Here is a 22,516-nt window from a genome sequence, read left to right on the forward strand (position 1 = left end):
CTTATTTCCCCAGATAAGTAAAGTCAGACCTAATCTAGTTTTGCTGTCTCTCTGAAGTATTAAATAGTAGTTTAAAAAGACCCCACGGGCAAGCAGATTTGAGGCTTCTAATGGGCTCTTTGCAGTAAAGAGGAAAGCGGGGCCACAATTCATGGGCTTCAGCTCTGTCTCTGCTCACCTGAAATAAGTTGGAGCTCACACAATTACCTAGAAATGGTGCCCCCTTTTCACTGTGACCCATCTCTGGAAACCGTCTCATAAAGCAGAGTATAGAAAAATAAATCTTATTTTTTTTCATTGTATAGTTAAAATTTGCAATCCCGGTGGGTCTCAGCATGAAATAAATCATGGCAATGACCAATAGAATTTTACAAATGCAAAGATACAGGAGCTTTAAATCTTGGTGGCAATTAAATTATTAAAATCAAAGTTCTATTAAAAGAAAAAACAGGTGGGGGCGCCTGGGTGGCTCAGTTGGTTAAGCGACTGCCTTCGGCTCAGGTCGTGATCTCAGGGTCCTGGGATCGAGCCCCGCATCGGGTTCCCTGCTCGGCGGGAAGCCTGCTTCTCTCTTTCCCACTCCCCCTGCTTGTGTTCCCTCTCTCACCGTCTCTCTCTGTCAAATAAATAAATAAAATCTTTAAAAAAAAAAAAAAAAAGAAAAAAAAAGAAAAAACAGGTGTACCAAACACATGGAGAGGAGCCCAGTGTACTATACAGTGGTCCTATGATTTTATTGTATGAAAAATTTGATCTATTGAAAACTAACATGTTAGTTATTATAAATATTATTGGAATATTCAGTTACCATTCTGCTTGGTGTCTTAGGTACAAAGATTTGGAGGAGATTACTTGGAAGGACTCGGTTTCAAACACAAAACAACTAAGATACAGAGTTGAGTGAAAGAGGCAGAGTGATTAACAGTGTGTGTCATATGCCATCACTGGTATGAAAAAGGGACAGAAATGCCCACACATGCATATATTTCTTTCTATGCATCAGACGATCTCTGGAAATCAGCGGAAGACAAAGTGCTAACAATGGTTGCCTCCATTGGGGGAATTAATGGGTGACGGGCCAGAGAGACTCCGTTTCACCTTTCTGAATTTTGGATTTTGAATTTATAAGCTATTTAAAAATACAGGTGTAGTGGATGTAAAAATAGATAGCCCATTTAAAAATGGAAATTAAAAATAAAAGCAGTAACAGTCAAGGGAATTTGAAAAGATGTTTTCTTCTCCTCCAGGTAATTCTTTGTAGTAAGACAGAAACAACAAAGTCATTTGAATGTCTTTCGTTTAGAATATCAACTCAGGACTCATTCTTTTTTTTTTAAAAAAACAGCCTTTGTAAGCTGGTACCAGGAAAAGTTCACTCACACTAATCATCAGAAAAGTGAAACTCAAAATATGATACTGTTTTCATCATTAATTTGATAAAGATTTTTAGAAAATAATTTTGGCAGGGTTCAAAAGGTGAGACTTTGGGCAAGGTTTCTGGAGGAAATGAAGATTGATACAACCTCTTACAAAAGCAGTTGACCATAAGTAATGACTCTTTAAAGTGCTTTTACTGGGGCACCTGGGTGGCTCAGTCGTTAAGCATCTGCCTTCGGCTCAGGTCATGATCCCAGGGTCCTGGGATCAAGCCCCGCATCGGGCTTCCTGCTCTGCAGGAAGCCTGCTTCTCCCTTTCCTACTCCCTCTGCTTGTGTTCCCTCTCTCGCTGTCTCTCTCTGTCAAATAAATAAATAAAATCTTTAAAAATAAATAAATAAAATGCTTTTACCTCTTGACATGGTACTTGTACTTTTAAATCTCTTTTTAAAGGATTATTTTAAGGAAATGATCAAAGATGCAGTAAGAGATTAGTTGACAAAGGAAGCTGTTCCTCACAGTGTTGGAAGCTTCGTAAATGGCCAACAGTAGGAAAATGGTGGCTTGTCTTGTGGTGTATTTATCCATAGTATAGTATATATACATAAAAATGTTTTTGAAAAAAACCAATGTTATGAGAAAATGTTCTTGGATATAATGTCACATAAAGAGAAGAATATAATTCTCAATATGTGGTATGATTCCATTAGTGTAAAAATACTTTTTTATATACATAGAACAAGACTTAAGGGAAAAATACATATGAGTATTGGCTGTGATCAGCTTGGTCTTAGGCAATCCTTAACTGCTTTAAAGTTTTGTATTTTGGGGGCGCCTGGGTGGCTCAGTCGTTAAGCGTCTGCCTTCTGCTCAGGTCATGATCCCAGAGTCCTGGGATCGAGCCCCACATCAGGCTCCCTGCTCCGCGGGAAGCCTGCTTCTCCCTCTCCCTCTGCCCCTGCTTGTGTTCCCTCTCTCACGCCCTCACTCTCTCTGTCAAATAAATAAATAAAAATCTTAAAAAAAAAAGTTACGTATTTTTAAAAATTTCTTTTTTTTTTTTAAAGATTTTATTTATTTATTTGAGAGAGAGAGAATGAGAGACAGAGAGCACGAGAGGGAAGAGGATCAGAGGGAGAAGCAGACACCCTGCTGAGCAGGGAGCCTGATGTGGGACTCGATCCTGGGACTCCAGGATCATGACCTGAGCTGAAGGCAGTCGCCTAACCAACTGAGCCACCCAGGCGCCCTTTTAAAAATTTCTAAAGCAAATAGTTATTACATTCGTTCATTTCAAAATGAAATAATTTTTTCGTTATTAAAATAACTATTGTCAGATCTAAGTATTGTAAGGTCTTACTGTGGAGTTAACCTCTGTGGGTTGTAAAGGGCTCTGGAATCTGGTTCTCGCGTTCATCGGCGTGATGTTCTTTTTGAAGTGGGGGCAGGGAGGGGTAGGCAGTCCCACCGCATTGCCCTGTGGTGGTACAGATGGAACTCTTTGATGGATGAGAACAAGGGGGCCTGGCTGGAGCCACTTCCTGCTCCCCACTTCTTTTCTGGAGTTCTTGTCCCAGCAGTGAGGAACCTTCTGGAGACATCCTGGAAGGGTGGGTCACATTTATACAACACCAACTGAACTGTCTGTAAAATGTCACATTTGACAGAAAGGTGTTACCCTGATGGATCCCAAATGGGGTGCCGTAAGACCCTGATGTGCTGTCTCAGAACTGATCTCACAGGAACTGGGAGAAATGTTGTGCTCTCAGGTTGGGCTCAGCAAACTAGCAGACATTTACCAAGTGCCTGCTGTGGACCAGGCAGATGGCGTAGCCCTCAACGCCGACTAGGCTGCTGGGTCGTGAATGAACCGACTGCAGAACTGTTGACGCCGTGACCCACTCCTCCTATCTCAGTCACATCTTTGGGGGACGTGTGCTTGGGAAAGCCCACTTTGATATTGCAGGACAAGGGGCGGCATTTAGGTGGATGGAAAGTCCTTTAGAAAGTTCTTTAAACAAAACTGTCCTAGAAACCACGCTGACTCTCCGTGTTTCCTAATGTCTTGGATCTGGCTAGTTGTTATTTTTTTTTAAACAGTTACTTTTTTTTTTTTTTTTTAAAGAGTTTATTTATTTATTAGAGAGAGAGAGCAGAGAGAGAGTGAGAGAGCACAAGCAGGGCCAAGGGCAGAGGGAAAAGCAGATTCCCCACTGAGTGGGGAGCCCGACACGGAGCTCGATCCCAGCATTCTGGGATCATGCCCTGGGCCGAAGGCAGACGCTTAACCGCTGAGCCACCCAGGCGCCCCTGGATCTGGCTGGTTAAATTAAATGGACATATTTTTGGTATTACAGATAATTTCAGGTTTTTTCAGTTTTGTTTTTTTCTATTAGGATCTTAACACAAATAACCTAAAAATGCCTTTTTTTCTCTCCCTGCCCTTCCTGAAGAAATAGCTCTGGACTGAGAATTACTAGACTCACATTCTGTCTCCAGGTTTGCAAGTAACTAGCCGTGTGACCTTGAGCGAATCACGTTAACCACGCTAGACCTCAGTTGCTCATCAGTCTGGAGATTGGACCAGTATGACCTCTAGGTCCCTTCCGGCTCTGAACTTCTCTATATGAGCCTGTTTCTTCTATTAGCCTATTATTTCTTTTCTTTTCTTTTTTTTTTTTTTTTAAGAAAATGGAGGAGACTCTTCTGCCTTTTTGTCTGATTCTTTCTCTTTTTCTCTCTGTCACAAACAGGAGCAGCTCCGGCCGCGGGCCTCCTGTACCTGCCCACGTGGGCAGCCGCTGTTTCTGGCTGTGTGCTCGCCCTCTTCACGGCGTCCATGTGGCCTCAAGTGCTTGGACACCTTCTTAGCTCAGGGTCGGGCCCTGGGAAAGCCATGACCATTGCCATGATATTTTATCTTCTAGAGATATTTTTCTGTGCATGGTGCACAGCTTTTAAATTTGTCCCAGGAGGTGTCTACGCTAGAGAGAGATCTGATGTGCTTTTGGGTGAGTATATTTGAAAGGTCTGGATTAAAGTAACTGCTTGAAAATACCCTTCAGGCAGACTAGGATTTAGCACTTTACCTGACTGGTGGAGCTAAATAGGATGATCTTACTTTTTTTTTTTTTTAATTAAAATAGACTGTCTTGATAAAAATAAAACTGGAGGAATGTCTAAATTACTACTTAAAAGATTTCTTAATTCATCAGTGAGTTTCAGTAATATTTATTACTGCAAAGGCTTTTTAAGTTAGTTGTGGGGAAAAAAAACAAGTTTAATCCATAGTAGAGTATAAAGAAATACTATGTAACAGTTGTATTACAGGATATGTTAGGAAAAGGTATGATCTTGGTGCTCATGTTGCGATTTCAGTGTTGGCTCATAAATATAAAAAGGAATTGTGATTTTTTTCCCCCATATCTTATCTATGATTTTTATTTACCATATTTTTGCCAATACATTTTACATATATGAATCTTAGTCTAAATGATAAATTCCCAAGTCACAGAATAAATATTTTCTATTTCAGTGGTTGTAAACTATGTACCAAAATGAAAATTTCATAAACTTAGCTCAGTTGACTATTTCAAAAATCACCTTCTGGCAAGGAGGAAATTATTGATGAATACAGGCATACACAAATCAAATGTCACCTGTCATTTTAGTTTGAGTAAAACACGTCAAATGCTTCCAGGATAAAAATTGAGGAGACAAAACATGTCCGTAGGGGATTCAGTCCTTGTTTGTTCACAAATGCATTTTTCCATTTGTTCATTAAAAAAATTATTGGGCACCTGTATGTCCCAGGCAGTGCCAGGTGCTGGGGACTGAAGGGACATAGAGTCTCTGCCCATCTGGAACGTCAGCATAGTGGGGACAACACCACACATACAAGTAGACAAATACGGGATTATAGTTGGGGTGAGTGCTGCACAGAGGTCTAGAATTCTACCTGTAGTTCCCCCTGGGCCCTTGGTATTTTTCCAACAACTGTACATTTTCACAGAAACTTTTCTACTCCCTGAGCTAGGCATCTGTCAGGAAAGGCTGATTTGGGAGATTTTTTTTTTTAATTATATGAAATGTTTAAAAACAACTGGAGAATTTGCAATTTCTGGTAAACACCCATGCTCTCAACTTAGAGACGTATATTGCTGCTTTTCCTCTTCAATAATCTTGGCTTTGCGAACTGTGTATTTCTTCTGGTTTCTTTCAGGTATGTGTACTCTGTCCTGCTCTATCTTCTTGTCCAATGCCCTGCTTTTTTCTTACTCCAGCTTGCTTAGGGGTCTGCCATGTGGAGAAAACGAACAACAGTAAGAGCCATTCTAAGCATAAATTTATTTCTTTAGAATGTTATGAATGATGCGCTTTTTTAGTTTTTTTTTTTTCTCACTATTTATGGGACTGCAGAAAGGGCTTTATTACAGCTGCATACAACAAATTTTTTTTTTTTTAAAGTAAGAGTGACATATTGATAAGGCCACAAAAACTAAGGCAAGTTGGTAATGTTCAGCATAGCTTTTAATACAATTGAAGAGAATCTGTAGTAAATCAGACACTAGTAATACATTTATTGTCAAGCTTACTCCTGCTATTTCCTAAGAATTGCATATAATTTTTTTTTTTTGCTAGCCTTCCACCTAAGCTTAACTTCTACTTGACATTTCCTAATTTAGATATCGTTCAGTCATACCTCTGTTTCCATTCTCATGGTATAGGACTTGAGAAGGATATAAACTTTACATATAAGTTACATTGTAATGCATCCAAACCAAGCTCAACTTCTTTGGCCGGCCCTCATGGCTCAGTGTGGGTTGTAGTATGCATCCTCTGTGAGCACCTGCACCCCAGGCGAGAATTACTGTCACAAACACTGCTGGATTAAGAATCTACGTTTCTTCCTCCTGTGCTCCTCAACCTGGTGCATTTGAGGTCTTTTCAGTGCAGAAAACTCAGTCCCTAAAGCAGGGACTCAAAAGGCTCCTTTCTGTCGTACTCCACCCTCCTCTGCAAAATCAACAGCAAAGCACACTATTACCAACCTAACAAGAAGGAAACACTCAGGAAATGAAAAGACATTCCTCATAGAGAACAGGCTGGAGTCTTCTCATTTAAAGCAGGGTTCCTAGAAACCTAGCTGATTTCTTAGGATCAATCCCAATTATCAAAAGCACCACTAGAGTAATTGCTTAGGTACTGAGATAAATTAACTCAATAGCTGAATTTTCAGGGTATGTCCATTTAAATGAAAGCTAGGCTCCTGGAATTTACCATGGGGAGGATTTTTGGATTAAAATGTAATATGTTCTTGCTTTCTCTCTTAACAGGGACAGTGATGCTAATTATTGGCCTGAATATGCTATTTGGTCCTAAGAAAAGCCTTGACTTTCTTCAAACAAAAAATAGTCCTAAAGCACTTTTCAGAAAGAGTGAAAAATACATGAAACTTTGTAAGTTTTGCTTTCTTCTTTTAAAGTACTTAATTATAATAAAATTTCAAACATATATGAAATTAAAAGAGTATAATGAACCCTCATGTACCCTTCACCGAGTTCCAACGATTATTAACATTATGCCAGTGTTGTTAACAGCTGTCTTCCTTACTGGTTTTGGTGAAGTACTTTTGAAGCAAATCTCTGACAGCCTCTCATTTCAACCACAAATACTCTGTATTAGTTTTGTTTCATTTCTCATGTAGATAAGATTATTTAACAGGTAGAATTTCCAAAATGCTTTGTTCTTATTAGAACTATTTCTATTTCAGACTATTTCATTTCTTGTTCTCCTTTTTGGGGAGCTTAAATATGTTAACATTCAGAATATTGATGAACTAGAAGTTCAGAAGTGAAGTGAGTTTACTATTCAATCTGACTAATTTCAAATGGACTGGATTAAATAAAAATGTTTATTGAAAGGATAACATTTGCAGATAGTGTATTAGGATACAAGGAGCTCCATAACCACACAGCATTATGTGGGATACAAAGACGTGTAAAAACAGGTCTCCATCATCTGTGACTTGGTATTTTTATAAAGAAGACAAAATATTATAGTGTAAAGAGAAAACAGTTAAGCTAAATAAAATTGTAATATATTTCTAAAAGAGATGTCACAAAGCAGTAAGACCATTATGTAAACACCTTCATATATGTTCCATCATAATTTGAAAAGATTGTATTACAATTTTGGGGACATTTTTAAAATTTAGAGTTTTGTTTTGTGTGTTCTTACGTTTTAGGTATATCTCTTAAAACTAAGACCTGGTAGGTTTTGTTTGTTTTTTAATCCTGACAGTCTTTGTATCTATTGTTGCCATTGTTGTTATTAGTAGCCGTAGTAGAATTAAGAACCAGAATTCTCTAGTTCACTCATCAGATTGAGGCATTTGGAACCATTTATTTACAAAGTTGTTTAGACATTTCTGTGTAATTTTTTTAAAACAGACTTTATTTCTTAGAGCCACTTTTGGTTTGAGCAGAAAGTATAGAGATTCCCCATATACCCACTGACCCCACATACCGTCTGACCCCACATACACATGGCCTCCCCCACTATCAGTACCCCCCACCAGAGTTTATTATTACATTTATTATTATCATTATTTTTTAAAGATTTATTTATTTATTTATTTAGAGAGAGCATGAGTGGGAGGGACAGTGGGAGAGGGAGAGAGACTCTCAAGCAGACTCCAAACCCTGGCAACTACTGATCTTTTTACAGCCTCCATTGTTTTGCCTGTTCTCCACCTTCAGTCTCATCTTTCAGCTTGAAAATGTAATCTAGTTTTGTTGTGATTTCTCATGCATTATTATTTATTTCTGTCATCTTACTTTGCTTTTGCTTTTTCTACCTTCTCTAGGCATATTTCTCCCTCTTTTTCTTCTTGCTTTCTTTTGCGTTGATTGGGTTTTCTTTTTTTCTTATCCTCTCTTTTCTACTCCACTTTCTAGTTTGGAAATTATACTTTCAATTTCTATTCTTTTAGTAGTTGGGTTTTTTTTTTTTTTTTTCCTTCTCTCAGTACATTGAAGATACTGTTCTGTTATCTGGTTTCAGTTCTTGCTGTTGAGAAGTGAGCTGTCAGCGTAATCTCTGCTCCTTTGGAGATCATGTCCCTTTTTTCTCTGGCAGCTCTTAGGATTTCTCTGTGTTTTGGTGTTCTGGAGTTTTACTGGGATATATCTGGATGTGACTCCCACCCCGCCACTGCCCCTTCCATCTTCCCCCCCTTCTTGCTTATTAGTGTTTGGGCTTTCTGAATCTGAAGAATCATGTCTTTTATCACCGCTGGAAAATTCTCAGTTTTATTTCTGCAAATATTGCCGCTTTTCCATTCTTTCTCTTCTTCCTTTCTGACTCCAGTTAGATTGTGTTGGATCTTCTTAGTATCTTCTCCGTGTCCCTTAACCACTTTCATAGTATCTACTTTTGTTTTTAAGCTGTCCCTTGCACTAATTCTCTATTCAGCTTTGTCTACTGCTACCTTTCTTGTCCACTGAGTTTCTAATTTCAATTATTTATGTTTATTATATAATTTTATTTCTAGAAGTCTATTTTATTTCTTCACACATTTTCTGAGTCATTAATTTAATCTATTTCTTAGTCATCCTGTTGAATACCCTCTTTTATTTTTTGACACGTTAAGCATGCTTATTTTGTATTCTGATTCTAAAAGCTGCAATATCGGGGTACCTGGGTGGCTCAGTCGTTAAGCGTCTGCCTTTGGCTCAGGTCATGATGCCAGGGTCCTGGGATCGAGCCCCGCATCGGGCTTCCTGCTCAGTGGGAAGCCTGTTTCTCCCTCTCACACTCCCCCTGCTTGTGTTCCCTCTCTCACTATGTATCTCTCTGTCAAATAAATGAATAAAATCTTTAAAAGCTGCAATATCTGAAGTATTTGTGAGTTTGATTCTACAGGGTTTTTTCCCCTGATGGGTTCTGCTCATGGAGACTTGTTTTCTTGGATATTATTTATTGCATATATTGATGGTTCTTGGAATACTTTCAGGGAAGATCCCTTAAAACCTGTGTCGCAGGGGTGCCTGGGTGGCTCAGTCGGTTAAGCATCTGCCTTCGGCTCAGGTCACCATCTCAGGGTCCTGGGATTGAGCCCTGCATTGGGGCCCTGCTCAGCAGTGAGTCTACTTCTCCCTCTCCCTCTCCCTCTGTGATCTCTCTTGATCTTGCTCTCTCTCAAATAAATAAATAAAATCTTTAAAAAAACCAGACAAACCTGAGTTGCAAGTATGGGTAATGCATACATATCACACATGAAAATTAACCCAGGAATTAGACTTCTCCTTTGCACAAAATCCTTGACTAATAGATTTAATAATTTCATAAAATTATTATTTTTCACTCAAGTATAGTTAACATACAGTGTTATATTAGTTTCAGGTTTACAGTATAATGATTCAACAGCTCTATCCATTACTCAGTGCTCAACACAAGAGTATTCTTAATTCCCATCACCTATTTCATCCATTCCCCACCCACCTCCCCTCTGGTAACCAGCAGTTTGTTCTCTAGAGTTTGTCTGTTTTTTGTTTGTCTCTTTTTTCTGTGTTCATTTGTTTTGTTAAATTCCACATATGAGTGAAATCATATAGTATTTGTCTTTCTCTGACTTATTTCACTTAGCATTATTCCCTCTACATCCATCCATGTCATTGCACATGGCAAGATTTCATTCTTTTTTATGGCTCAGTAATATTCCATTGTGAATATATAAACCACATCTTCTTTATCCATTCACCTATGCAAGCTGGTGCAGCCACTATGGAAAACACTATGGGGGTTCTTCAAAAAGCTAAAAATAGAACTACCATGTGATCCAGTAATTCCTCTTCTGGGTATTTACCCAAAGAAAATGAAAACATGAATTTGAAAAGATCTATGCACCCCTATGTTTATTACAGCATTATTTGCAAAAAAAATTATTTTTAAAAAGACAAACTTAGTTTCTTTTAAACAATTATTTCTTCTTTCTGTTTAGTTTTGTGGCTGCTTGTTGGTGTGGGGCTATTGGGATTAGGAGTACGGCATAAAACCTATGAGAGGAAATTGGGCAAAGGGGTAAGTAAGGAAAACTTCTGATACAGAATTTTATATGGTATGTATGCATATGCATCTATTTGTACACTTTTCATTATGTTTGAACTGTAGATCTGCATCTTATGACTTCAGGGCCCTGTAAACCATCTCTTGAAGCCTTAGGTCATAGGCTGATAACATGATAGAATTATTTCATGAAGTTGGGTTCTTGGGATAGACCCATTTATTAAAGGCAAGATGCTCATAATTTTGTTGTATGAAGTTATATTTTCCATTCCATGATTTAACATATCTAAACTATGAAATAAAGAACTATTTTATAATGGGCTTTTTTGTACTGTTTGGCAGATACTGCCGAAGGCAACAATATAAGAGTTTGATTTACAAATGATCTTATAGATAATTCTTGAATTTGAAGATTTTGGGTAGCTTATGTATTGCTGGGTCATGGAAGTTTTCCTGTCTTCCCTTTCTCTCTTGCTGTCTACGGTTTTAAATATTTTACTGTCCCTTTCTCTTCTAGATAGATGGGCAGAAGAAAGAGTAAGTTGCAGTGTTGTGCTTTCTCTCTGCTCTGGTGAAGTTTGATGTGATTCATAATGCAGTTAGAGTTACAGTTTTGGCTAAAGCAGAATTTGAGGGTTAACTTTGAATTTTAGTATTCTGTATTACCAGGCAGATTTTTTTTTCCATATAAATAAAAAGCTATGCTGAGGACAGAGACCATGCTTCTCTTATTTACCTTTGTAATTCCAGCATCTCACAAAGTGTTTGGCACATATTCAGAACTCAGTAGCGGTTCCTTTTTTTTCCTTTTTTTGTAACTATTCCTTAATAAGTAAATAATTCACTATATGGTCTCTCTCTTTTGTCCTTTAATTGTTAGTTGTTGTTACTGCAACATAACGTCGGTCAGAAGAAGACACCTAATGTCAGCCAGGGACTCTTTTCAAAAGGAGTAATTGCAGTTGGATTTAATACCTGTTTTTTTAATTCATTCATTCATTTGATAAATGCTTACTGAATGTCTCTTGTGTGCCTGGTTCCAGGGGTATAAAGGTAAACAAGTTGGACAAGACCCTTGCTCTCATGGAGTTTACATTCTAGTAGGGGAGAAAGATGGTATTCAGAGGAACAAATAAAACCATCGCTTTAGATCAGGCTGCTCAGAAGCAAATAGGATTATGAAGTAGAGAGTAACGGGGTCTGGGTGGTTAGAGAAGGCTGCTCTGAGGACGTGATGAGATTTGAGTTGAGACTTGAAAGCTAAAATGAAGCCAGTTACTCACAGAGCTAGGGGTAGAGGATTCGGGCAGAGGGCATGCGTGTACAGGGCTGAGGGGAAATGAGTGTGGTGTGTTTGAGGCCCACCGGGGTGGCTGGTGTGGCTGAAATTTGGTGAGTAAGGGGAAGAGTGGTAGAAGATGGGGACGGGGAGGCTGGGGAGGGTCCTATCATAGAGGGCCTCACAGAGCACAGTGAGGCATCCTCATTTGATTTTTCTTGCAGTGGAAGCCACTGGAGTATTTCCAGCAGGAGCATGAAGAAACATGACATATGTATCAGTTTGGCTGCTCTGTGAAGGATGGATTGTAGAGTAGAAGTAGGGAGAGAAGTTAGAAGGCTTTTTCAGTTGTCCAGGAGAAAGACCGTGGACGTTTGGATGGGTGCGGTAGGTAGTGGAGTTGGAGAGAAGTGGATAGACTTAGAATATATAGTTTACCCTTGAACAACATGAATTTGAACTGCGCCAATGCAGATTTTTTTCAGTAAGTATGGGCGGAACATTTTTTGGAGATTTGCGACAGTTTGAAAAAACTTGCAGGCAAACCGTACTACCTAGAAATAGTGAAAATTTCAGAAAAAGGTATGTTGTGAATGCATAAAATATATGTAGATACTAGTCTATTTTGTCATTTACTAATAAAGTATACACAAATTTATTATAAAAAGTTAAAATGTATCAAAACTTGCACACACAAACCCAGACCGTACATGGCACCATTTGTAGGGGAGAGAAATGTAAACAAACATATAGATGCAGTATTAAATCATAACTGCATAAAATGAAGTGTGGTACATACTGTACTTCTGTAATTATTTCCTAGTCACCTCCTGTTGCTATCGCAGTGAGCGCAAGTGTTGTATCAGTTTCAAATGCTGTGTGATGCTGATCTCCAGGTGAGCAGTTCGTCTCTCTAGTAAATTTCTTATTACAGTAAAAAGTGATTGGCACCTCCATGGCTCAGGCAGTTAAGTGTCTGACTCTAGATTTCAGCTTAGGTCATGATCTTGGGGTCACGGGATCGAGCCCCGTGTCCGGCTTAGCTCAGAGTCGGCTTGTCCCTCTCCCTCTGCTCCTCCCCCTGCTCTGTCCCTCTCGCTCTCTCTCTCTTGCTCTCTTAAATAAATAATTTTTTTTTTTTAAAAAGGTGATCTCTTGTGGTTCTCATGCATTTTTGACTGTAAATAATACCATAGACCTTGAATAACACCATGGGACCCATACAAAGCACCACTAGTGATGCTAGAAGGGCTCCCAATGAGCAGAGAACAATCATGACAAGAAAAAGTTGAATTGCCCAATATGCTATAGATTGGGGCCTGCAGCCCCATTCACCAGCATCTTGAAAGAAATGAAGCCAGTGTAAGGACCACTGTAAAAAAAGAAAAGGGAATTCGTGAAGCTGTAGCCGCAGCCACACCCACAGGCATGAAAACCCTGCACTTTTTGCAAAATACCTTTTTATATCATATTGAAAAGGCACCTTTTGTGCGGGTGCAGGATTGCTGTATGAAAGGCACACCTATAGACCAACATGACTTGAGAAAAAGTGAAATCCTTATATAACAACAAAGCAAAAGGAAGGTGAAAGATCTAAAGCTGGAGAATTTAATTTTAGAAAGGTTTGGCTTAAAAAAAGGTCAAGATAACAGGAGGAGCAGCTTCTGCCCACCAGGGGGCAGCAGACGAGTCCCCAGACACCATGAAGGAAGTCATGGCGAAAGGATATCTGCCTGAACAGGTTTTTAATGCAGGTGAACGTACCCTATTGTGGAAAAAAAATGCCACAAAGGACATCTATTAGTATGGAAAAGAAGCGAGCACCAGGATTTAAGACAGGAAGGGATGTGCTAACTCCACTGTTCTGTGCAAATGCAGCTGGGCTTATGATGAGGACTCTCTTTATCTATAAAGCTGCTCACCCTGAGCCTTGAAGGGAAAAGGTAAACACCAGCTACCAGTCTTTTGACTGTACAACAAGGAGGCCTGGGCAGTGAGAACCCTTCTTCTGGATTGGTTCCATCGATGCTTTGTCCCTGAAGTCAGAAAGTACCTTGCCAGTAAGGATGGCCTTTTATAGTTCTTTTGATAGGAGACAATGCCCCAGCCACCCAGGACCCCATGAGTTCAGCACGGAAGACATCAAAGTGGTCTGCTTGCAACCCCTCCTCCCCCCGCCCCCATCTCTGATTCTAGATCAGGGAGTCACATGGCCCTTTCAGGCCCATTACCCACAATACTCTGAGAAGGAATTGTCAGTGCTGTGGAGGAGAACCCTGACAGATAGGACAGCATGGAAGTCTGGAAGGATTACACCACTGAAGATGCCATTGCTTAGCACAAGCCATGAAAGCCATCAAGCTCAAGACAATACGTTCCTGCTGGAGAAAACTGTGTCCAGATGCTGTACGTGACTTCACAGATTTATGACAGAGCCAATCAAGGGAATCATGAAAGGGATTGTGGGTAATGGCAAAAATGGTGGAGGCTGAAGGGTTTTAAGGTATGAGTCTTGGAGAAATTCAAGAGCTAACAGACAGCACAGCAGAGGAATGAACGGGAGACGACCTGATGGAGGTGAGTGCTTCTGCAGCAGTACCAGGCGGTGAGAAAGACGCAGAAGAAGTGCCAGAAAACAGACGGACGTGAGACAGTCCGGCAGAAGGGGGCTGATTACGCAAGACTGCTTTTAATTTCTTTTACGACACGGACCCTCCTATGACAAGGGCGCTGACCCTAAAGCAAACGGTGGAAGAAGGACTGGGCCATATAGACACATTTTTGGTGAAATGGAAAAGCAAGAAAGTCAGACAAAAATGACAGTATATATCCAGAGAGTTACACTGCGTGGGCCTACCTCTCCTTCACCTCTTCCACTTCTGGCACGCCCGGGAGACAGCAAGACCAACCCTCTCTTCCTCCTCGTACTCAGTCTACTCGACGTGAAGACAATGAGGATGAAGACCTTTATGATGATCCACTTCCTCTTCATGAATTGTAAATAACCATCATGCCGTACACTTAATAAATCTGTTGTGTATGTGTGTGTGTTGGTGTGAAAATCTATTACCTGTGTGACAAGAACTGTATGAGACGTTTGGGGTCATCATCGGCGTTGTCACCTAATATTCATCGCATAGAACAGCATGTGCAAGACTCATGTGGAAGTGGACAGCCTAGCCTTATGTAGGCATCAGGTGAGTGTATTTAATGTAATAACATCTTCATTTTCTTACTATTTTATAACTCTACTTTCAAAGAATTATACAGTATGCCTCTCTCTCTCATAATTGGAGAAACTGTGTATCAGTCTATCATTACAGGGAAGTTTTTTTTTTAAGTGTAACAGTGTTTCCAATACTGCATTATATTTATGACTGTAATACTGTAAGCCATAAAAATTTTATGACGATTCATTCATCAGTGTATAGGCTAGGCTACCGTGAGGCCATCATATCGATTAAACTAGGCCACTGTAAAACAAACATATTGCTGCTGCTTCATTATCAATGCATGAATTGTTACAGCTGCAAGTAAATATGAAGTTCTTTTTCACATTATCTTTTCATGTTTGATGTCTGCTGTTGGTACTACATGTAACATCTACAGAGATATAGGTACTGATACACGATTCGTATCGTAAACAGATGATGTAAACTTACAGTATTAACTAGAGTACAGGACTGTAAATGTGTTTTCCCTTCCTTATGATGTTCTTAATAACACTTTCTTTTTTCTAGCTTACTTTATTGTAAGAATACGGTATATAATATAATGTACAAAATGTGTGTTAATCACCGGTTACGTTATTGGTAAGGCTTCCAATCAACAGTAGGCTATTAGTAATTAAGGTTTTGGGAAGTCAAAAGTTAGACATGGATTTCCAACTGTGCAGGGGGACAGCGCCCCTAACTCCCATGTTGTTCCAAAGTCAGTGGTATTCTGAAAGTGGAGTTGATAGGGTTTGCTGATGGATTCGATGTTGCTGGATGGGGAGAAGGAAGGAATCAAGAATGACTTTTATGCCTTTGGCTTGAGCAACTGGATCAAGGGTGATGGCATTTATTGACAGGGGAAGAATGAGAGAATAACAGGTTTTGGAGTGATGAAATCCAGAGTTAATTATAGTTGTAGAGTTATGTGAAAAGGGATAGCTTGATGAATATAATCATGCCTCTTGAAATCCCTGTTGATGGTTCCATTCTCTTTATATGATATTCACTCCACTGAATAATCCTTCCTGTATAAGGATGAAAGGTCCAGCTTACCAGGCTGGTTAGCACACTGAGCTGTTTATGTTACGTAGCGGCCCTCCATTACAAAGAGGTTGCTACTTATCTTTCTCCCAATCTGAACTTGTATGGTCCACTCTAAGTTGCTTTTCCAGTTGTGGTGGTGGATTTGTTCTGATCTAGCCATACTCTTTCTCAGGATCCCTGTTATAGATCAGTTAGGTATTCATTGAGATGGATGGTTAGGGTTGGGCAGTGATTGTCTGACTGAGCCCATGGACCCAAAAGATGAAGTCTGAGAGGGGGCTGTGCTCCTGAGCGCTGGCCTTGCCCGGACAGTAGGGGAGTAACAACATGTATAACTCAGAGGCAGCAGACTGCTTTATAGATCTGTTGAAGGACTCTCTGTATCCCTCTGTGATCTCATTCCTCTCCTGTGCAAGGGTGCCTCTATCCAGAATATGGTGTTTATCATTTTCATACATTTCTTTATCTTATTACTACCTGCGATATAGCCCCAGAGGATATTGTTTTTCCACGTTTTTGACTTCACCTAAATGACATCTGACATATACATTTTGCAACTTACTTTTTAAAATTTAAAATCACCTTTATAAGATTCATCCATATGGAAATATGCAGCCTTAGCTCATTTATTAGGGCTGTGTAATATTCCATTTTATGTATGTGACACCACTTATTCATCCATTTTCCTATTTTCCTATTGAAACGACAGCCAGGTTGCTTCTAATTTTTTGCTATTATAAACAATGCTCGTTATAAATGAGCACTTCACTCACTTTCCAAATATTCCTCCTAACTTCCAAGCTTAAGATAGAAGTTCACAGAAGATTTATTATGAGTATATCATCTAGCAAAGAGCTCCTTATTTTTATGAATTAAATGTGGGCAAATTTAAGAAGAAAATTCTTTTGCTGAAATACAAATTTTGGTAGAGAGGTGGAGAAAACTGCCATTGTTCACAGTCATCTGAAATTACCCTTAAAACTATTCCTCAGGCACCAGCCACAGAGGTATCTGCCGCCATCTGGCCTTTTAGGTTTGGCTACGACAACGAAGGATGGTCCAGTCTAGAAAGATCGGCTCAAGTACTCAATCAAACAGGTAAGCCTTTTACTGGAATTAGTTCCAGGTTTTAAGAAACTACTATTGTTATTTTTATTTTGAACAAGATCATAAGTAATAGGAGGAGGGTTTGCTGGGTCATAAACTAATCTCTTAAAAAGGCTTTACTCGGGTAGGCAGCTGCAGAAGGATTAAGTTTCTCTAACCATATCTGTCTTTGAGAGCAATTAATTCAGTTGATTCTGAACAAAGCCTCATACTGAGTATCTGCAGGGAGTTCTTGTCATGCCTTTGCTTTTAGAGATACTCCTGCTGGTGGCTTCGGTTGCTTGGGGACCCACCGTTGGGGATCAGAAAGCAGTTGGGTTAAAAGGCAGAATGGGTCAGAGTGATGCTCATTTGTGAAGCAGATTGCTCTCAAAAGCCTAAGGGCCAGTTTTTAAGTTTCTGGGCCCTCGGGTGTTCATCTTTGTATGAAGCATCCTGTCAAAGATGTGGGTATTTGGTTCTTAGATCAACTTCGTGGAGCATGGAGCAAGATATGGAAAGAGCTAAACTGTTCTGGTTAATCCTAATGATAACCATGTCTCCTGAGAAATTGCTGGGGGTCTGTATGATTCTAATGCCATTGAGAAATTTCCATGGCTCTTCATCCTGATTATAGGCCTCTGAGGCACCTCTGGCCAGGGTCTGACAAAACCAGGACACTTCTGTGCCAGTACCATGGAGGTGTTTTCCCAGGAGTAAAATGCTGTTGCATACCACTCTATTATTTCTGAACATCAGTTGGATATTTGAGAAAGGCATTATGCTTATTTGAAATTTTGGGAAAGATGTTAAAAATATTTGAAAACTTAGAAATTATGCTTTTATCCTTTCCTGCATTTCTTCAAGGTGTCCCATGTTTTAATTACATTCTAAACATGGGAAAACTCCTTTTATAGTTCAGGTTTGATCGGCTTCATTTTAGTGACTCATAAATTACTTTGTTTTTTTGATTTATGAGGAAAGGCAAAGGGTTTAAGTTAGAATAAAGTTTTGCTAATTGTTTTTGTACAGCTTTGGTTACTCACTGAGTGCATTTTTTTTTTTTCCTGAATAGGTGCAGATTTCATAACAATTCTGGAGAGTGATGCCTCTAAGCCCTATATTGGGAACAATGACTTAACCATGTGGTTAGGGGAGAAGTTGGGTTTCTATACCGACTTTGGCCCGAGCACGAGGGATCACACTTGGGGGTGAGTGTACCTTGGGAACATAGCCCCGAAGACCAGGCAGCATGGGCTTCGAGTGGAAAGTTGATGTTGTCATACCTTAGTCCTATGAGTATGTTCCAGGGTGCTTCCAAGGGGGGATGAGGAAGTGTGGAAGATATGCATATTCCATGATTGTTTGAAAGGTGTCCCTGTTGCTGGATATTTTCTGTTCTTCAGCATTATAAACTGTTCAGTGTAGGAGCTGAGGTTACAGCACTAAGCATGTCTGACCTGATGCTGTGTGCATGGGGTTTACATCCTTGTGTGAAGAAACAGAAAATAACCATGCACACATGGAGATAAATAAGAATTTGAGGTGGTGGTAAGCGCTATGTAGAAGAGGAAAGTGACTGGGGAGGAGGGACAGGGGGATGGTCAGGAAGGTCTCTGTGAAGATCTCGTGATGAAAAGGACCCAGGATCTAGCCTTGGGAAGAGGAGGGAAGTGCCAGTGTAAAGACTCGAGGCAGGATCAGGCTTGGTGGGCCTGAATGTGGGGACCGAGGGGGAGCTGGTAAGAAATGAGGTCAAGGGCAGGCCCCTGATCTTAGAGAGCCACATAGTCCATGCTGAGGACTGAGTAATTCAGTTTTGATGGGGAACCATTGGCTGGTTTTTAGATGGGAGCCATCTGATCTGATTTACATTTTATTTATTTATTTATTTATACGATTTTATTTATTTATTTGACAGAGAGAGTGAGAGAGCACAAGCAGGGGGAGCAGTAGAAGGAGAGGGAGAAGCAGGCTCCCTGCCAAGCAGGGATGCAGGGCTTGATCCCAGGACCCTGGGATCATAACCCAAGCAGAAGACAGATGCTCAACCATCGGAGCCACCTGGGCGCCCCTGAGTTACATTTTAAAAAGATCATTCTGGCTGCTCCTAGAACAGCTTATTGGGGAAAAGGGTGGGAGCGAGCAGGGAGACAGGTGATGAGGTAGGTGCACCAGCACAGGTGAGTTATGACAGTGGGAGCTGTGGACATGGAGAGAAGGAGGCACATTCAGGAACTACTTTGGAACAGAGCTGACAGGAGTTACTGATGGTTTAGGTGTCAGGGGCCGGGAAGGGACAAGGGCAACATCGACGTTTTTTACCTGAATACCTGATAGAGATGATGCTGTTTAATGGGATGGGACCGACCAGGCAGAGCAGCTGGATTGTGCTAAATTTGAGACGCCTCTGGATTAGTTAAGCGACGTCCAGTAGAAAGTTGTGTGAAGCCTGGAGGGCCAAGTGGGACAGGACAAGCTGGACATGTATGTAGATTCAGGTAGCATCACTGTAGAGATGCTCCTGCTGGAGGGGCTCCATCGGGGGCCAGAGAGAGAGTGCATGCAGCCGGGGAAGAGAGCTGGCTGAGGTCTGAGCTCTGCTCATCCTTTTCAGATGTAGCTCTTGGCCTTGGAGTAAGGTAGGACATGTTTTCATATCTTTATGGGACAGTCGTAATTGCTAGTTTTGTGAATTGTTACTCCATGTCCTTGTTGGCAAGACATTTCCAACATTTTGAAATGGGCTGATTGATGTTAGAATTGTTTATGCAAATATGTTGCCAGAGTAACAATGCAAGGAAGATGGATTTTGTGTATTACTAATTCTGCCCTATTTATGTCTCCATAGCATTTATTAAAACAGAGTTGATGGCGTTGTGCTTAGCGACACAGCGAGACATGCTAAATAGCAGAGACTTATTGCCCTATCAAGCCGACTGCGCATTAGTGCTCTGAATGGCCCTCAGTGGTTTGCTTGGAGTGCGACACATCCCTTTTTAACACCTGTGTTTAGTCCTGTCTCCATGATATGGTGGGACCAACGGTGATGCACGTGTTTCTTTTCATTCCAATGCAGGATTATGGTTCTGTCACGATACCCAATTGTGAAATCAGAGCATCACCTCCTTCCGTCACCAGAGGGCGAGATTGCACCAGCCATCACACTGACCGTTAACATCTCGGACAAACTGGTGGATTTTGTGGTGACACACTTTGGGAATCATGAGTGCGTTTCTTTGGTCTTTCTAGTAGTACCCGAATGCCAAGAAATACGATTAGTACGTTACTTTGATTTCCATGCCTTGACCTTTTTTTTTTTTTCTCCCAAAGTATTTTTCCTTATGTAGCTGGTTTTAAGAATGAGGCATGGAAACCTTTGAGATGCGGGCGGTCCTTAGTGATGGTACAGGGCAGCAACGAGGGCCGTGTGAGCCAGCAGGGGCTGAGCAGGTGCTGTGCTAAGTGCATTATTGTACACAGGACCATTATAGCCCCATTTTACAGATAAAGACTGTAGACTGAGAGAGGGTAGATGACTTGTTGGACAGGGTCATGCAGTGAGGCATTAGGCAGACCCAGCTCAGAGATGGCTCATACCTGGGACCACATGCTAAACCAGACTACAGAAAAAGGAAATTTCCCTTTCCTACAGGATTATTACTGTTGGGATTCGAGGGTACTAAACGATATTCCCTTTGCCCTCGTGTTTTCACAGTCCACTAATGGGTAGGCAGGGGAATCTGGCAGGGAGATCAAAATATCTCTTAATTCTGATAAACCTATGTGGGCGACATGGCTTAAGTGTGTCCACATGGATCTGCTGATACATCCCCCGCAACAATACAGGAAACTGACTCCCCCAAAGCAGCAGACCTACCAGCAGGGGCAGAGTCTGCCCCGTCAAAAATCTCCCCTAGGTAGACAGAATATGCCAGAAATGCCCTGTCTGCAAGCTAACAGGTTCCAAGGAGAAGAGAGAGGAAGGATTTGAGACAAGCCTGCCCAGTTCATTCTGCCAACTAGTTAGAAAAGTCCTCCCAAAAAGTAAAAGGTGAGGGAGAGAGGCCAGACATGGTTTTCTAAGCAAGTCCTTCTGTAAGGGGACATGAGGAATGGGGAATGACTTTTATCCCCAAAGGATAACATTTACAACCAGTGACTTCGTCCTGAATAAATCATGAATAATACCAACTATATATCATAAAAGTAAAGATAAAAGTATATAATTTATACTCTGTCAGGCTAAACATTCTGTAATAACAATGGAAAATACTAACATAAAGTGCTATAAAACAGGGCATATAGGTTCTGTCCACATTAATGACAAGAGGCCACAAAGCTTTAACGTAACATACAGAACATTAGAACAACACTGCTGTGCTGTAAGTTTCACCTAAACAAGACGAGTGTGTCTGCTGCCCTTATTTTCTGGTTCTCTCACAGCATTATGTGGATCTGTGAAGGCATACTTGAATATCTTCTGAACTAAGTCAGAGCTTAGTAACATAAACAAACCATCCAAATGTAATAATGTGAACCATTTGCTCACTGGACCCTTGCTTGTCTCTTTAGAAATAAGAAGGGTGTTTAGAGGACAGATGATACTTGCTGATGGTCCATAATGCTTTAAAAAGCTGTTTAAAGAAATGTCTCTTTTTCTCTCAATAATTTTCATGTAGCAAGTACAGATATTAAAAAACCATTCCCCTGACCTTACACTGGGTTTGGCTTTTAAAAAACAGGCACTTCTGTGTTTAAAGTTGCAAGGTCTTAACCTAAGAAACAGCTGAATATACCCCTTCCCATTTTTCCTTTGCTTTTTTCCCCCCTGTCCCCTTTAACTCCTTCCAACCTCCAAAATGTAAAGAATAGACTTGAAAGAGAAGAGGAGACGAAAGAGAGCCCTCAGAATGTGCTTGGAAAAGAGGAGGGAAGGATTACCTTTTCTAACTTTCTATCAACCACATATTTAAAGCTCTCTAATCAACGCCATGCCTTTCACATGTTCTCACTTATTCGCTGGATTAATGACACATGCGCGCACACGTGCACACACACATGCGCGCACGCACACGTGCATACACACACACATACAGTGACAACAGCAGTAACGATGCGAGCGAACACGTACTGAGGTGCTGTAACTCCAGGGAGGGAAGCAGTGTATTTGGGTGGCTAAAAGCATGGAATTCCAGCACGTGGAATCACACAGTCGGTCTGAACCCTAACTGAAGGTGTATCCTTCACCAGGTTATTTAATTGCCTCGGGCCTCAGTTTTCTCATTTGTAAATCAGGGGCAGTGATCCTACTGATGTCATAGGGTTCTTGTGAGATTTAAATGAGATAGTACCATTGGTCCAGTGGCTAGCACTGGGTGATACAGATTCTGATAAAAAATGTATTATTCCATCTCCATGTAGTACAACATATACTCGTACAATG

At 40.5% G+C, this 22,516-nt stretch overlaps 1 protein-coding gene across 1 annotated transcript in view; it reads left to right on the forward strand.

Moving 5' to 3' along the window:
* The window catches only part of CWH43 (cell wall biogenesis 43 C-terminal homolog), a 49,121-nt gene that overhangs the window by 9,481 nt on the left and 17,124 nt on the right, over nt 1–22,516 (forward strand). Inside the window, exons 7-12 of the mRNA XM_032397921.1 lie at nt 4,131–4,388; nt 6,714–6,836; nt 10,382–10,461; nt 16,977–17,082; nt 18,146–18,281; nt 20,150–20,299. Coding sequence (XP_032253812.1) covers nt 4,131–4,388; nt 6,714–6,836; nt 10,382–10,461; nt 16,977–17,082; nt 18,146–18,281; nt 20,150–20,299 — 853 coding nt within the window. The remainder of the gene's footprint in view (nt 1–4,130; nt 4,389–6,713; nt 6,837–10,381; nt 10,462–16,976; nt 17,083–18,145; nt 18,282–20,149; nt 20,300–22,516) is intronic.

The sequence above is a fragment of the Phoca vitulina genome, unplaced genomic scaffold (genome assembly GCF_004348235.1).
Source record: "Phoca vitulina isolate PV1807 unplaced genomic scaffold, GSC_HSeal_1.0 scaffold3, whole genome shotgun sequence".
In the NCBI taxonomy this organism is placed as follows: domain Eukaryota; kingdom Metazoa; phylum Chordata; class Mammalia; order Carnivora; family Phocidae; genus Phoca; species Phoca vitulina.